The sequence below is a fragment of the Ostrea edulis genome, chromosome 2, assembly GCF_947568905.1.
Source record: "Ostrea edulis chromosome 2, xbOstEdul1.1, whole genome shotgun sequence".
NCBI classification, from domain to species: domain Eukaryota; kingdom Metazoa; phylum Mollusca; class Bivalvia; order Ostreida; family Ostreidae; genus Ostrea; species Ostrea edulis.
Window position 1 is genome coordinate 95,573,664 of NC_079165.1, and position 17,250 is coordinate 95,590,913.

The 17,250-nt window shown below is 36.8% G+C and overlaps 3 protein-coding genes and 1 long non-coding RNA gene across 4 annotated transcripts; 3 read left to right on the forward strand and 1 right to left on the reverse strand.

Moving 5' to 3' along the window:
* The first annotated feature begins 326 nt into the window (after positions 1-326).
* Positions 327-5,255, forward strand: LOC125679696 (adiponectin-like). The gene is made up of 3 exons (XM_056155647.1): positions 327-369; positions 3,852-4,120; positions 4,704-5,255. Exons 2-3 carry the CDS (start codon positions 3,898-3,900, stop codon positions 5,132-5,134), a joined length of 654 nt encoding a protein of 217 aa, XP_056011622.1. The 5' UTR covers positions 327-369; positions 3,852-3,897; the 3' UTR covers positions 5,135-5,255.
* A 3,754-nt stretch (positions 5,256-9,009) lies between these two features.
* LOC130051997 (uncharacterized) lies at positions 9,010-15,390 on the forward strand. Its single transcript, XR_008800300.1, has 2 exons — positions 9,010-9,188; positions 15,141-15,390. It is a non-coding gene; the product is annotated as an uncharacterized LOC130051997 (long non-coding RNA).
* Positions 9,815-11,159, forward strand: LOC125681567 (uncharacterized). The gene has a single exon (XM_048921720.2). The coding sequence runs from the start codon at positions 10,322-10,324 to the stop codon at positions 10,643-10,645; it is 324 nt and encodes a 107-aa protein (XP_048777677.1). The 5' UTR covers positions 9,815-10,321; the 3' UTR covers positions 10,646-11,159.
* LOC125681566 (glyoxylate reductase/hydroxypyruvate reductase-like) lies at positions 11,256-15,384 on the reverse strand. The gene is made up of 3 exons (XM_048921719.2): positions 14,567-15,384; positions 13,625-13,795; positions 11,256-11,987 (listed from the first exon to the last, which is right to left on the reverse strand). The coding sequence occupies exons 1-3, from the start codon at positions 14,841-14,843 to the stop codon at positions 11,386-11,388; spliced, it is 1,050 nt and encodes a 349-aa protein (XP_048777676.2). The 5' UTR covers positions 14,844-15,384; the 3' UTR covers positions 11,256-11,385.
* Positions 15,391-17,250: the final 1,860 nt, after the last annotated feature.

Below are 17,250 nucleotides of genomic sequence, written 5' to 3' on the forward strand. Positions count from 1 at the left end.
GTACACGTGCTTTATTTAAAAAAAAACAAAAAACCCAGTGCTTTCCCCTTGATGAGACCCCATTAGAGGTCTGGCACGAAAGTGAACTTACTTCCATGTACATGACCAAAAAATAAATAAATAAATACTTTGGAGCTAGTCTTTTAAGTTGAACACCAGTCACTCACCTGAAAGTGAATCTTGTGATGAAAAGAGATTGGTTTGACCCTCTGAAGTCTCTTCCAAAGGTTGTGGGACTGACCCTTAAATTGAATATACATGTATTGTATCTTTGATTTTAAGAAGCAAAATCTCTAAACATTGGAAAGCGTTTTATTTCAGAAAATGTTTTGTGCAGCAGAGAAATTTGATATGGATGAAAAGTGGAGGGTATGTACAACAATATTTTGAAATTGAAAAGTTTCAAATTTTCTTTATTTAGTCAAAAATGGAGTTTTAATAGAAAGCAATTTGAAAAAAAAAAATTAAAACCACTGCTGGATTTTAACCAGTGATTTACTGTTCAGCAGTCGACATACCCCCTCCCCCTTATATCAGTCAATATCATGCTAACCTATTGAGGTACTCAGCTAGGTAATGATATTTGAAATGAATAGACAAATATTGCTCATATTTATATTTTCAAAAGAGACCAATTCTCTCGATTTTTAAAATTTTACATCTTGCTCCGTACAAATATTTTGCTATGTATAACTGAAGTGGTTTTTAATAGGGGGCTTCAGAACTTGCTCTTAACATAAAATTTATATCCCGTCTCAAGAACGAAAAGAATGATTTACTTCCTGTTTTAGCAGGAAGCATTGTTCTAGTTTATTCTTTGTTTTTCATGTAAATAATTTTTCAACAACACGCGGGAACGTTAGTATAGTGATAAAACAAGACAAAATAAGTGTTGTAGTTCCTATGTGCTAAAACACAGTAAATCTTAAGTACTATATCGTTTAATGCTATTGTAATGCAGTCAGTTGACGGTTATGGTATCCCAAGCTTTAAAAAACCTAATCCTAACATGCATAGGTTCGAAGTAAGTGAGCTATGTCCAGCAGCCAACCATGAATTTGCTTTTCCCCCTCCCTCTCTCTTCAAATTCACTTTTTTATATACAAAATAAGAATTAAAGTTTGATTTAGCTGAATTCTCAGCAACTAGGGACAATTTAAGACTTCTGATATCCTCGATCCACGACTGCAGAAGTGAATCTAGAAATAACTCAAAGGAGGGAGTAGGTGTTGCACCTCGATTGTACTTTTTCTGCCCCAAAGTGGGATTGTATTTCCCCTTTATGCCTTAGATCACTTTTCTGTCAACATTTTCCAACCAAAAGTGTGTGTAGTGGAGGTACATCTCGCTTTCGTGCTGACCCTTGTATACAATCATTGAGAAGTGCATAGACGGATTTGTCCTTGTTCTTCTGAAATGAAATTAGAAACATTCTTGCTGATGTCGCTAAATAATATTAGGCCTGAGATTAACGTTCCAAACCATAGCGGGGGAATACCCGGAAAGATTAATTATCGTTAATAATTGATCAAGTAGAGCGCCAAGGAAATGTTTAAGTTGTTACATAACGGATACAGAAGTGGTTCGATGTTGTTGTTTTTTTAAAAAAGGTATACGCGAAAAATCCATAGACTCTATATCTCCAATTTCCCGTGATCGTTGACCAAATAATCGGGTCTATTCTCTTCGTGTAGTGGTTTACATTTGTTCTCTTTCTTAACTTTTTATTCTGTCGATATTTTTGGTTTCCGTTGATTCGTGGTTAAAACGTAGAACAAACATAATCCAATGTTGATCCACTGTTGATTTATCAATAAATCTTCAATGTTGAAACAATCTTCAATATGCAACATTTTATCTAACGGCGGTTACAACTTAATGAAGATGAGTTTTCAAAGTTGAAGATGCAACATTATTTCAGCATCGAAACGTTAAAACAAACTTTAAAAATATATGTATCAAAAGTTGAAACAGCACTAAAGCTCGATATAGTTTCAATGTTTGATTGTCATTTAATAGTTCAATCTTGATTTACCGTTTAGTTGTTACCAATTTCTTCTTTATAAAAATTCCTAAAAATGTGATTTTTAAATCCACTTTTCAAGATGTTTAATCAAAGTCGTTGTGCAGAAATATGAGAGAGAAAGAGAGAGAGAGAGAGAGAGAGAGAGAGAGAGAGAGAGAGAGAACGTACTTGGGGAAATGTGTTATTAATGAAAAATAGCGCAGACATCTGTAAACACTTGACATATAAAAGTTCTGGAACCCCCTCAAACGTTGAACATGGTAAGTTGATTTTTGGAAAAAAGACTGAAGTGATTCAGTGACCACTGCTCACATTTGCGGAGAATGACAGGTGCATGTAGCTCATCTGTAAAACTCAACTCGCAGTGTACGTGAAAGATATTAAATTTCTGGCTAAATAGAACAGGTTCCTATATCCCCATTCTTGTTTACATTTTAGGTTAATATCCCCCGGACACATGGCATCGTTTTTTTTTTTTTAAAAGGCGGATTTTAAAAAAATCGACCAACAAACAAAATAACTTCTTATTTTCCCAGATCTAGAGTACCACGTCTTGATTTATAATATGGTGTCGTACTAATTAAGGACTGTCCATTGTATTATTTAAGCACATGTATAATATGTCTCGGGGGTGGGGGGAGGGGCTACATTTTCAGATTAGTTATATCTTAAAGTTCCCTGTTGAATTTTGGGTTGATATATCACCAGATTGATCACACTTTATAGGCTTATATCACCTTTGGTTACATTTTTACCGAATTTAATTGTTCACTTAAAACGGAAGTTCTTACTGGGTTTTATTTTTGCATAAAATACATTTTCCAATAATTTTGTCAAAATTAAAATTGCACTTTAACATTTTCACCCATCATCCAATGACTTCTAAAACAAACCAATGGCTAACACCTAGACCACCTAGACCACCCTTAGCAGACCTCAGTTTAAGTGTAATGATAATGGTCTATCAAAGACTTTCTGTGACACACTTTTTAAATTCTTACAATTGCCTTTCAAATTCTCATTTGACCACAAATGTATGTGATCCAATGTTATTACAAATTCATTTCCTGTCTGCTTGTTTATATTTTCTTCCTTTCGCTGCCTTATTTTAGTGGATGTTAATACCTGAAAAACACAGAACAGAACATAGTGCAATGGACGGAATGCAGCTAATATACCCCCTCCTCCCTTCTTCACTTTCACTGGAATCATCTGTCTGAGGATAACGATACTGCTTTCACAATGTGAAGGTCCATTTTGCAGACGACACCTTTGTTCATTTTGAAATTTCATCAGCTGGCAGGCACACACTATCCGTTTTCTTAACATTGTTGGAGACCTAAACTTCTTGTAAAACAGAGTTTGAAACCAGTACATCTCTGTAAATATGATTTGCAGTCTTTAATTAGCGCCTTATTTTCAATCGTTCAAGACCTTGCAACAACATGAATTTCGTCACTCTAGTTCTTTTTATTATTGCACTTGTTTTCTCAACCGAGCTGGCCAGTGACCGGCCGGAATCTGACCAGCCTGAAGCTTTTATGATCTTCATCGTCGCTTGTCACGCTTACTGAGTCCAGAAGTTACCTACCCTACCTCAAAATGTGAACGTTCATAATAAGTTAAAGAGTTTATATCCTTAAAACACACATACAGGACATTTCCATCTCTTTTTCAAAATATATCCATAATGATAGAATGTTGTGTGGTAGCTGTAAAATAGAATTAATGTATAAACGTGGTAACCATGTGAGCTAAATTGTCAGAGTATTTCTCGGTAGTACTTGTATATATAAACCCCTTTTCATGTTACATTATTTCATAGTCAGTATCAGCACGCTGATTGAGAAGTTCGAGAAAGGACAGACAAAATGGTGTTGGTTCTTTTACCCTTCCTCTGTGCCGCCGTATCCTTGGCTGAGTTGACCACGCTTCACAAAGGCCGAAATCTGACCAGTATGGAAGAGCGACTTTCCTATCTGGAGAAAACTCTCGAACGTCGTATAAACGCCACAGAGCGCGTGCTAGGACAGTTGCTGACAGGGAGAGATGATGCCGATATATCGGCTCTGAATGTACTTGCTCTTAGATCTGGTAAGACAAAGTTCCTACTGATTTGTAGAAAAAAATAATTACTACTCTTTTATGAACAAAATATTCTTCTATGAGCAAAATATACATGTACTTCATGGTAACCTACATTCGTGGTCTGGTAACGGAAATTGGTATATAGGAAAAATGATGAAGCCACGGTACATTTATTTCGAATATTAGAAATTACATACGCATCAATAAATGTTCTTTAAAAATACTGGTGACCGTCCTAACCCGTATAAATAAGTGTAGTAACAGGGTTTTTTTCTTGCACACTAAGACTGCAGATTTTGTTAATTTAGATGCAATTTTCACAAACTGAATCATAGTTACAAAGAGGACGTCCAGAGACCACCACCTGATCCCACCTCTGGTATGTCCGGGGGTCCGTGTTTGCCCTACTCGTAATTTTGTATTCATCATAGGAGTTATGAGATTGATCACTGTTCACCTTTTCATTTTTACCATTTACTAAACACATAGGAAGTACAAATAATTAGTTATATACACCACAGATACTTACACACAAACACTATCTAGGAACTAACATCCATGAACATAATTTTCTCTTTTTCTAAAATAGGTATGCTAGCCAGTCCCTCAGAGCCTGTTCTGTTTTCTGCTTACAAGTCCTCATCTACCGGTGGAATAAGCTCTAGGGTCACCATCAGGTTTGACAAGACCTACATCAACCTAGGAAATCACTACCATACAGAGGACGGAATCTTCATCGCTCCCAAAACCGGCGTATACCTGTTCCACTGGACTATCGCCACGGGGGGCAGTGCGTTCTCCACTCAGCTGATGGTAGGGGGTACTGTTCATGCTTCCAATTACGTTCCTTATCCAGGCGGGGCAGATTCCAGTTCAGCGATGGTAATATTGAACATCAGTGAAGAGGACCACGTCTGGATACAACTGTACGGTTCTTCAGAACATGTCTATGGTGCCAGCAGTTCTGAAGGAAATAACTACCAATCAACGTTTTCTGGAATCCTTGTACATACTCCTTAGTGACCATGATAACCACACTTAATAAACAAGTCTTTGCTGTGTATAAGAATGATTATTTGTAATTTTGGTTGCTTTCTATGAATGTAAATACTGGCATATTTCAATAAATCAGTGAATAGAGTAGTGAGTTTTTTAAAAAGAAAATATCGATCGATATATTTATATTTGTATAGTTTTTAGCTCACCTGAGCTGAAAGCTCAAGTGAGCATAACTGATCATTCGTTGTCCGTCGTCTGTCCGTCCACCTGTCTGTAAACTTTCATACTTTCGACTTCTTCTCCAGAACCACTGAGTCAATTTCAACCAAACTTGGTACAAATCATCCTCGAGTGAAGAGGATTCAAATTTGTTCAAAGGAAAGATCATGCTCTCCCCCTTTAAAGGGGAAATAATCATAACAATGCAAAAATAGGGTGGGGCCATTTAAAAATCTTCTCAAGAACCACTGGGCCAGAAGAGCTGACATTGACATGAAAACTTCCTGACGTAGTGCAGATTCAAGTTTGTTAAAATCATGACCCCGAGGAGTAGGATGGGGCCACAATAGGGGATCAAAGTTTTACATACAAATATATAGGGAAACTCTTTAAAAATCTTCTTCTCAAGAACCATTGGACCAAAGAAGTTTACATTTACATAAAAGCTTCCTGACAGTGCAGAATCAGTTTATTAAAATCATGACCCCCGGTGGTATGATTGGGCTACAATCTGACTAAAGTACAGAACTTATATATATATATATATATATATATATATATGTATATATATATATATATATATATATATATATATATATATATATAATTCAATAAAAAAAGCAGGAAAATATACAGTTCCAAAATATATTTAAATCACTAGCGCTTTCTGGATTTTAACATCCATCCTCAGGTGAATACAAATTTTAAATAATAATAATGAATCATTATTTAAAATTTGTATTCACCTGAGGATGGATGTTAAAATCCAGAAAGCGCTAGTGATTTAAATATATTTTGGAACTGTATATTTTCCTGCTTTTTTTATTGAATTATTTTGACTGTGTGATATCAACTCTTTCTATTTGGATTATATATATATATATATATATATATATATATATATATATATATAGTCGACTGCCCTATTTCGGTGACTGACCAGAATCGGTGACCTTTTGTTTACGTGTCCGCGTTGTCTTTTCGGGTGTTGATTACATCATCAATTTCGCCGTATTGTTTTCAAACATACACAGACCACGTCTTCAATTTTTCTCCAAAATGAACTACTAGAAGGAGAGTATGCAAAAAATCAACATGGGCACCCAAAAAATAAGCCCATTTACTTAATACTTTTTCAAGCAAACCTTCAAATTAATTTAAAGTATAACAAAAGTCTAGAAATTTACACTATGTTATTTTATTCATTGATGTTTAGTTGCACATTCCTCCTGTATATACGTTTTTATAGTAACAAACTCTTGGCAAACTTATATTAACAATGGTCACCGAAATAGGTGACGTCACCGTTTTAGGATCACAAAGTGAAATGTTTTTTGTTACTAAAATATATTCAATGAACGTACCAATGAAAGTGGAATTTTTGGATGAAAGTAAGGGAATTTAATTACTTTATAGTTAGGTGTATTGTTTATTTATTTAATCCAAGTGATTAATGAGAAAATCGCGGTTTATCACTAAGGTCAGCGAAACTGGTCAGTGAACGATATATATATATATATATATATATATATATATATATATATATAGTGTGTGTGTGTGTGTGTGTGTGTGATTGTGTGTGTGTGTGTGTGTGTGTTTTAGTCAGATTAGATTTGGCTACTGCACCGGGGATCAAAGTTTTACATATGAATATATAGGGAAAGTCTTTGAAAATCTTCTTCGCAAGACCCACTTGGCTAGGAAAATACTAATTGACATGAAAGCTTCCTGACATAGTGCAGATTCAAATTTGTTCAAATAATGGCCCCCGGGGGTAGGATGGGTCCACCATAGGGGATCAAACTTTTAAATACAAATATATTAGGAAAATCTTTGAAAATGTTCTTCTCAAGAACTATTGGGCCAAAGCAGTTTACATGAACACGAAAGCTCCCTGACATAAGTGCAGATTTAAGTTCGTTAAAATCATGGCCCCTGGGGGTAGGTTGGGGCCGCAAAGGGATCAAAGATTACATGCAAACATGTAGGGGAAATCTTTAGATATGGCCAAGGTGTCTCGGGTGAGCGATGTGGCCCATGGGCCTCTTGTTTAATAATTAAGAGTGGATGCTAGTTCAAAATCTCTTGACGAAAGATCTTGAAAGTAGGTCAGAAAATATAAAACAGCGTATTTTGATATTGGTTTGATATACATTGTAAATTTCAAGGAATTTGCTTATTCCTCTTCTCAAATATATCCCATTTCCTTTTAATACCGTACGGTGTTTTTTTTTTTTTTTGGGGGGGGGGGGGGTCTTTAATGTATGCAACGTGGTCCAATGACGTTTGACGTGCAAAATATAGGTCATTGTTATTCATCCATATACTTTATTCGTAAATGAAGAATATTTCTCGAGAACTGAGTTCTTTGATCTTTATTTCTCTCGACATATATATGGCAAATGGGTAGGTAGATAGGAAAAATATTTTAATGGGGAATCATTTAATTAGCAAATCTAACTAACCAAGCTTTTACATACAGCGTAAAAATTCAACAAGAGAAATATTACAATAACGACTTTTATGCAGTGACCTACGTGAAAGAATCATGAACATAACCAGAGGCCCATGGTTGACAACGCTAACCCGAGTCACCTTAGCCGTACATTTGCATATCATTATGACTAATCATGGTCATGCTGATCTTCAGAACATCCTTGAATTTTCCCCCCTATTCATTACCATGTAAAACTTTGACACACACACCCGAGTCCTTATCTTACACTACGGGTCCACAGATTTGAACAAAGCACTACCTGTGGATGTTTGCATATTTTAAAATGTGACATGTTGCTCAAAAGATTTTTTAAAAATATATATCCCAATATTAAACTTTGTTTCACTCTACCCTAGGGAGGCCCATCATCGCTAGCCAAGGGCGACGATACACGGTGAAAGAGGAACACCGTGTATCGTCACCCTTGGCTAGCGAAGATGAGGGAGGCCATAATTTGAACAAACTTGAATCTACACTATCAGAGGATGCTTGCATATTAATATGACTCATCATGGCCCTGTTCTTTTTAAGAAGAATGTTTTTCCTATATATCCCTACGTAAAACTCTAATTCCCTATTGTGGTGTGTGGTATCTCCACTTCCTGAGGCTGCTTGCAAATTAATAATCATGACCTAGCTAAGATTTTTTTACTGTATATTTCATATAAAACTTTGATACCCAATGGACCCAAGATTTAAACAAGCTTGCATGTGCACTAAGGATGCTTGCAAATTGATATGATTTAAAAGCATTACCTTGTTGGTCTTAAGAAGAATTTTAAAAGTTTCCCCTATAGGCCCTATACTTTGATCCCCCGATGTTATGTTAAAAGTTTTCGGATGGACGCCGGACAAAACGTGATCAGAAAAGCTCACTTAAGCTTTCAGCTCAGGTAAGCTAAAACGTCTTTACAATGATAACATTAAAATATTGAGTTAGAGCATTTGGAGGAGAGAAGCTAAGATAACAAGATTTTTTATTATTATTATTATTTTAGATTTTGTCCTATATAAAAGGAAAAGGACAGCATTTCCCTTTGTATCAAAACCATCTTGAATTGTACATAAAAGCTGAATTAGTTCATGAACGGATACCAACAAAAGTCTGAAAAATCACTAAAAGCCCTTGACACTAATACTACGTTGACTAATCGCCATATACACCTCAATGTCAAACACATGTAGCTTACGTGTTAAAACTGCAGACGCAATTCTGTACAATGGGAAATTTTCCTCCGTGTTATTTTCGCTTCCAAAACGAATCAACCATTTGTAATAAGAAGATTCGTCCGGTTTAAAATTTGTTCCTGTTAAAAAAAAAAAGGCGAAAATGAAACGAAGCGAAAACTCTTACAGCAGGTTTGTCTACGTTTAACTTTTCAATGTTATCATGTTGCAAGCCTGGGTCTTATCTTTTTAGAGTTTGTATCAATGGTTGATTGATTCGAGCTGTCAGTGCCCTTTACGTTTTCAGTTATTCTTTGTTTTTCTCCAATAATTCATGCATTTTTTAGTCTCGGCAGGGGGGACTTTCGTCGCTTGTTACAAAAGAACTTATATAACGGAACCATTTCGTTTTTGTTCAGACCTTTCTTCTCAAGTATTAAACCCCGTTTTATGTCTGTACCATTCAGTTTATATCTATTGATTATTCAGAACTATGCAGCAAATGCAAATATTTCATTCACACCATATTTACATATTGCATGCGGTCCAAATTAAGCACAAGATCCGAACACTGTGCTTTTATATCGGACCAAAAAACTCTACACGTCTGAGACATCTGTTCACCCCTGTACAGCTTTATCTACAATGCCAACACTTTTGGACAACATCAATGTTCTTTTGTTTTCTTGACAAGATAACAATAAATCTCTTGAGTTATTATTTCTTTATCTTCAGAAATTTTGACAGACTTATCAAATTTTGAGACAGCATGGATAACGTCTTTTAAATCACGTGACTGTATTCATACTCCGCACTAATAAATTGCATTGAATATTCTATTACCTCACATCAGAGTAGTCTGTGTATTTAACCTGACAGGCACTAATACAAGGTGATTTTTAAACGGATTGAAGAGATTTTGACATTATCAAGAGCTTCTCTTCAATTGATCTTAATTCCAAATTCGACTTTGTTCGACCATTCTGAATTATTGTTCGTTTAATTACAAGATTAAACCTTTTAAGCGTGTCGGATATTTGAACTCGTACCAAAAACAGCTTTACTAATGAATCGATGAACCCCGGCGTGGAGGATTAGCCATTTAATACCAAACATTGAGTCAACGTTAGCCTTACTTTGCGAAAGTTTTCACAGCGTCATCGTCACTTGGTAGCGAGTGGTTAAATTTATTTGGATTAATTCTGCAGTGTTTACTCGAGTGTTTTGGCCAAACTTCTCCCAAACAGATATTTTATTTGAACTTCAGACTGCACTATTTAACAACGAAGAGAACATCTTGAGTACCGAGAGGAAACCGGGGAAATATGCCAGCACTAACGTCGCCTTGGTTTTACCAGAGGAACCCACAACTTCCTCCTCACCTAGCCTCCGCAGCACAGACGCGTTCCCCTAGCAACATGACAGAGGAAGAGGTGGATCAAATTACCAAGCGGGTGGGTCGCCCGACACGATCCTCGCAAGCCAAACTCAGCCAGGCCTGGAAGCTGGAAAACACCTTCATGGAAACTGGGCGACATTCATGGGCCAAAATGGATTTATACGCGGACTGCAAAAAGTGTATGTGGAAGGACAATGGGGTTGTGAAAGCCACTTGTAAAATTCGCCCCGTGCAGCCAACACCTCGCTAATATCTGGCTTCTTGTCACGAGGAACTTCTAGTCCACCACGACTGTCAAAACCAGTTAGCTACCACCACCATTTGTCTTTTATTTCAGGCTCTGATCATCAAAAATAATCTACGCTTCAAGGATTCTCCCATTATTCGTGTGGTGCTTACGCTTTACAATCGGTGATGCTCTCTGTTTTGGCGTGATGACATATACCAGTTCAGTATTATGACTTTCTTATGTTTATATAACATACATATCATTACTGTTTGTGCTTCAAATTAGGATTCGTTTTAATCTCGGGATTTATTTTAATACCCCACTGAAAACAACATTGGAAATTCGCCACCTGAAAACTCCACTTCTCACAGTATAAGTATGTTGCTGTTTCTTCTATGTTTTCATCCAAAACTACTCTGTCACAGATCATTTGCAGTTGTCAATGTGTTGTGTATTAAAAGAAGTTTACAAATGTTAAATTCTAAATTCATATTTTTCCCAAGTGTTTGTATTAATAAAAAAAACTATATTTTAAGTGTACATATTTCCTTTGAGCTTTTAATCATGTCCGAGGTGGCGGGGGTGAGTTACTAGGATCAATTCTGTGGGGAAAAAACCAACAAAACAAATCTGTAAGATCTACATATAATTAAAAAGTGTCTCTAATACACGACGAAAAGAAATATCTGTTTAGTACATTGTGGAATTCAGAAATACGAAATCATGATTGAATTCCAAACTAAAAGGCGGAGTAATGGAGTTCATTGGGGTACTGGTGATGGTAGTACCTCCCCCTTCAATCCTGCTATCAGGTTTCTAGCAGCAAGGTCCGCCATTGCATTCCGTGCATAAACTGTCGCACTACCTATATGGGGCGTAATCACACAGTTCTTCAAGGAGTGCAGAGGGTGATCGCGAGGAAGGGGCTCCGGACTTGTAACATCTAATCCTGCCGCCATAATAGTTCCTGACTTTAACGCGTCATAGAGGTCATCTTGGTGGACCAACACTCCACGACTCGTGTTGATGAAAATGGCGCTTTTCTTCATTTTACTAAAGGCAGATTTATTAAACAAACCGACATTTTCCTTATTGATTGAACAGCATGCTATGACGAAGTCCGATTCTTGTAACAGACGTTCAAAGCTCACGAATTCAGCCCCCACTTCTTCTTCCCATTCTTTCCTTGAGTTCCCACTGTATAACAATTTCTTCACGCCAAATGGCTGCAGTCGCTTTGCAATGGCCAATCCGATTCTTCCCAGTCCAACGATGCCCACAGTTGATTCGAGCAAAGTCTTCCCGCACAAATACAATCCGTTCTCCCAAGATCCCCATCCACCATCAACAACCGCAGAAAATGCTGAAAGTTTATAGAAGATGAAACTTATCACTCGTATAAAAGACAAACAACTGTACCAAAGAGTAATTTAAAATTATTAAAATGTGTGTATATTTAGAAAACAAAACACTGTTTTCGTCCTATTTCGTTGTATTAAAAGGTCGCAATAGTTATTTTATAATTTACTTGAATATAATTAAAATGATATGGGGAAAATATGACATCCGGGCATCTGGGAGGAATACATTACCGCTACATCGCCAGAAATTACATTTTTCCTCTCGATTTCAGATGTACTTTATACATGTAAACACACAAGGCGCTGGCTAACGGCAGCGATACTATTTAGAAGTGGTAATGAGAATGTGGAGGTAATTTTGAAAATATATTGGTAATTTAGTGCAACCTGGACTCTTAATTAATTCAGAATTTAATAAATAATATAGTCATAACTTAATAAATAATAAATTATGTTTAAACTGGAGTTGTGGAAGGAAGATTTTAGCCCCTTCTACCACCACAAATATATTCTTGTTGCACATGACATAATACACTGAACACTAGGCCCCAGGATCATGTAACAAACTCAGACTTAAGTCAAAATTCCAATCACCTGTAAAATATCCATTACTTTTAAACTGAAACTCTCAATTTGCAGACACTAGAAATTCAATGAAACAATATTTAATAGCAATTTTATTTTGGAATGATTGACTTCTCAATCATTTCATCACAATATTCAGATTTTGACTTAAGCTTAAGATGTTTCATGATCCTGGGACCAGGTCTTTGTTCGTCGAATTCCACCGTATTTGCCTCTCAAGGTGAAAAAGAAAATTCCCAAAACTTATTCACACCTAATCTGAAGAACACCATTAATCATCCCCAAAAGGTGATTTGGCTTCTGCATAAAATGTAAGAGGAGTTCTGGGAACTAGGCTTTTCTTTAGAAAAATATCGTTTTTGAAACCCCAATTGCCAGTCCCCCCCCCCCTTCCCGGGTGAAAATGAAAATTCTGAAACCCTATTTGACATCCACAGGACACCACAAATTACCTTCCAAACCAAGATTTAGCTACGGAGTAATATATGAGGAGTTCTGTGAACCATTTTTGAAAAAAAAAAAGGTTTCTCGACCCCAATTTTGCCCCAAGGGTAAAATTGAAAATTTGAAAATCTTATTGTCCATATACAGGACACCACCTATCATATTACAAAAGATTAATCGGCTACTGCTTGAAATAATTTAAGAGGAGTTTGATGTAAAAAATGTGACAGACAGACGAGGGTAACAACAATATACCCGAACTTTTTTTTAGAAAGTGCGGGTATAATTAAACTTGTTCAAGTTTTCTTTAAAATTGCCTCTACTGTTACAAAAGAAATACACATGCAGTCATGCACGGCTTTTTCAAACCAAGACACATAACATGAGGGAAAGTTTCCTGTTTTGGTCTCATACCTACCCATCCCTCCCCGCACCTCAGCAGACCCTCCGAACGTCTGCATACCTTTCATATCAAGGGTATATCTAGATATTCTTTGGGGTTTATTGATATCAAGCTACAATCACAAAATTTTGAGAATTTATTTTAGAAGTTTCAATGTTTTTATTTCTCTCTCACTTTTTGTAGTTTTTAAAATAAAACTGAACCTACCCTCTTTCAATCGACGTGATGTAGCCAGCAGAAGAGAGACGGTCGTCTCCGCCGTTGCATCTGTCAGTACATTGGGCGTGTAACCAACACTAATACCTCGCTTTCTGCACTCAGTCAGATCGATATGCTCGAGACCGACGGACATGGTACTGACACCTTTTAAAGATGGTCCTGGGTTGAAAAAAGAATGCATTTTATAAAATACATGTACATATACACATAGTCTGTACTATATTCTATAATTATTACTAAAATAACACAAGTACTCCTCATTCCTCACGATAATGGTTTTGACGTCATCGAAAGCCAAGTGAGCTAAAAAAGAGAGAAAGGAATGGATCGAGGAGCTGATTTTAATCAGTTGTGAAAGAGCGTACAACAACGAATTACTAATAGGTGCAAATTAATTAATGTATTTGATATTTTTATTTCTCTTTAACTTTAAGCGCGGGTACCGTAGCAACAAAATATACAGTTTTCCACAGATCAGCAGATAATGTCACCGATGCCGCTCTCTTTTCTCTGAAAGCCTGGATACGTCTCTAGATACGGGATTCATGCATTAGATTTGGCCGAGTGACTATTGCATTTTGAAAACAGTCTCGGAAATATATGTGTGCGATGATGTTGCAGCGTTTGTAAATGGTGGGAATTATTTTTTTAATTCGGACCAAACAACTAGGATAGCAACTTGTTTGTAATGAGTAACAATACTATACGTACAATACAAATGTTTTATCAGTCATCTATGCTTCTACATAGCTTTCCTGACGAGAGAGAGAGAGAGAGAGAGAGAGAGAGAGACAGAGACAGAGCGACAACGTATTATATACTAGTTAGCAATATGCGTCAGAGATGATGGACCTCTAAACTAGACTTTCATTCATTTTTGTACATAATGGCGTGCCATACATAAATGTAAATATAAATGTGTAATCATACCTGCAGCGTCAAGCACTACTTTGTCAACTTTGTCGGGAGGATGACACAAAATGCCCTCCACACCAACCACGCCTTCCAACATCTCCTCCCGCGTAATGAATCGATCCTCCCTCATTGCTCGCGTCGTGCAGCTGTCCTCTATTAATTTCATTCCCTGTGGAGGAGGGACTCGCGTTACGAAAACAAGTGGCTTCGCCATTTCTAGAATGTCCTTTCCTGCCTCCCGATAAATGTATTCGGTACAACGCAAGCCAATATGGAGGGATATTAGTGCCATAGTTTGATTTTAACATTTCTATTTTTTTCTTATTTTCATTCTTACGTCTTATTTTCCCAGTTTTATTTCAATATTTTTATTTCTTGATATTATTAATCAAGAATTTATTAATCTATCAATTCTAACTTTCTGTTTTCTCAACTCCATTTTATTTCCTTGTAGTATTTTATCCCCACACCCCCCCCCCCCCCCTGTATTGTATATATTTTTTTCAATTTGTATTTATAATTGTTACTTTGAATTATAAAAAATTATTTATATTGTAAAAAATTTTGTGTAGTATATTTTCTTTTGCAGGGGCGGATTCAGGAATTGCGGTTACGGGGGCGCCACTTTATGAGGCAGTGGGTCCAGGGCGAAGCCCCCGAAAGCTCCTGGATTTTACAGATTTTATGGGGCTTGAAATATTTCTCCTATTTAGTCATTTGTACTATTTTCTATCATTCTAATAAAGTGAAATTAATAAAATGACCCAAATATTAAGGGTGTTTTGTTTTTTTTTGGAAAAAATTAAGTTCTCCCAATAAAGTAATTCAAGAAATCAAAAGATTTTGTCATTTATTTCTCCCACAGGGGCAAAGCCCGTTTTGACCCGAAACTCATTGTAACCATCTATATTTATGGTTACAATGAGTTTCGGGTCAAAATGGGCTTAGCCCCTGTGATTTCTCCGGGAGTGGGAGAAATTATTGTTTGTTTTATCGTTTAGTACATTTTCCGAAACAAGATACCGCGATTTACCTTAAATTTGAAAATTTTAGGGGGGGGGGGTGCGGGGGCGCCGTCTAAATCCGCCACTGTTTTGTATTGTATAAATCATCATTTGTAATACATATTTTTTATTTGTATTTTGTAATGTTTTATTTGTAGTAATTAATTTGTTTATTTGTATTCCAATAAGAAATCCTTTGTATTGGATAATTTTTTAAAAATACTTATCTAATCATGAAAAATCCAGTCCTGTACAAATCAAGTTTGTTCGATTCGTGGTTAAGCTAAAATTAATTAAAATGTTAAACCCCAGTGCAAGCAACTTGATGCTCGGTAGTTTCCGCTGTTACCGGATGTGTGATGTCACAAATTTGATCAACTGTTAGCTGTGTGATGTCACAAATGTGATCAACTGTCGGCTGTGTGATGTCACAATTGTGATCAACTGTCAGTCGGCTGTGTGATGTCACAATTGTGATCAACTGTCGACTGTGTGATGTCACAAATGTGAACAACTATCGGCTGTGTGATGTCACAATTGTGATCAACTGTCGGCTGTGTGATGTCACAATTGTGATCAACTGTCGGCTGTGTGATGTCACAAATGTGAACAACTGTCGGCTGTGTGATGTCACAATTGTGATCAACTGTCGGCTGTGTGATGTCACAAATGTAAACAACTGTCGGCTGTGTGATGTCACAAATGTGAACAACTGTCGGCTGTGTGATGTCACAATTGTGATCAACTGTCGGCTGTGTGATGTCACAAATGTGATCAACTGTCGGCTGTGTGATGTCACAAATGTGAATAACTGCAGCGGCAGTCTCTGTCGCTTTACACTGCATGCAAGTAAACATGTCATCAGCTGGTGATCACAGTGAAACAAAGAGAGGTAGAAGATTAGATGGAGTGTCCCTCCATTAAAGAAAAAAACCCAAACAAATCTTGTACCAAAATGTAAGTGTCTTTATTAGATTCAAGAGAAAATGGTCTGAGGGGCCCTCCTGACACTCTGGTCCGTGAATTTTATTTCCACGATTCCTATTATCCATTAAAATACCAATTGTAAGAGAATTAAACTATTCTTCACCAATCTGTGCTGTGTATTCTGTCTGACTGGGCAATTTCTGCATTGTTAGATAAATCTTCATCATCAAAAGATGTGCAAGGCTCAAATAGCTATTAAGGGAGAGTTCTCTGGTTCAACAGCAACAAATCTTCATCCTCTGGGTCAGATGAATCTTCATTAAAATCTTCATGATTTGTAAAAAATTTCCTTAACATTTTTAAAAATCAAACCAATCACCATTTTCTCCTAACACTTTTATTTCATTTGGCCACGATGCTAATTTCAATGACAAGGCTCCTGGGCACATTTGTTACGTAGCACATTCCCCATGGTGGTCTAGAGGTTAGAGCGTTCGCCCCGGCCCGCATGCGGAAGGCCGGGGTTCGAATCCCGGCCGCGACAGACTTGAGTCGTTAAAGTAATGAGTGACAGTTCCATCGTCAAACGTTCGGCATCAGGTGTGAATGTCACGGGTCCTGGGAGATGACCTTAAAAACGGATGCCCCGTGTCACAGTGGGTGCATGTGGCATACACCTACTATAAAGAACCCTCACAGCTCCTAGATTTGAAGCCCTTCACCAGTCTTGGCGATGTTTCCCCTATGAGTGAAAAATTCTCGAGAGAG

Bases quoted from the DNA above. Each gene is read 5' to 3' on its own strand.
- LOC125679696 (XM_056155647.1), top strand. From the start codon at position 3,898: ATGGTGTTGGTTCTTTTACCCTTCCTCTGTGCCGCCGTATCCTTGGCT. The intron at 4,121-4,703 runs GTAAGACAAAGT...TTTCTAAAATAG, and splicing joins TGTACTTGCTCTTAGATCTG to GTATGCTAGCCAGTCCCTCA.
- LOC125681567 (XM_048921720.2), top strand. From the start codon at position 10,322: ATGCCAGCACTAACGTCGCCTTGGTTTTACCAGAGGAACCCACAACTT.
- LOC125681566 (XM_048921719.2), bottom strand. From the start codon at position 14,843: ATGGCACTAATATCCCTCCATATTGGCTTGCGTTGTACCGAATACATT. The intron at 13,796-14,566 runs GTATGATTACAC...TTTTCAACCCAG, and splicing joins AGTAGTGCTTGACGCTGCAG to GACCATCTTTAAAAGGTGTC. The intron at 11,988-13,624 runs GTAGGTTCAGTT...ATAAACTTTCAG, and splicing joins ATCACGTCGATTGAAAGAGG to CATTTTCTGCGGTTGTTGAT.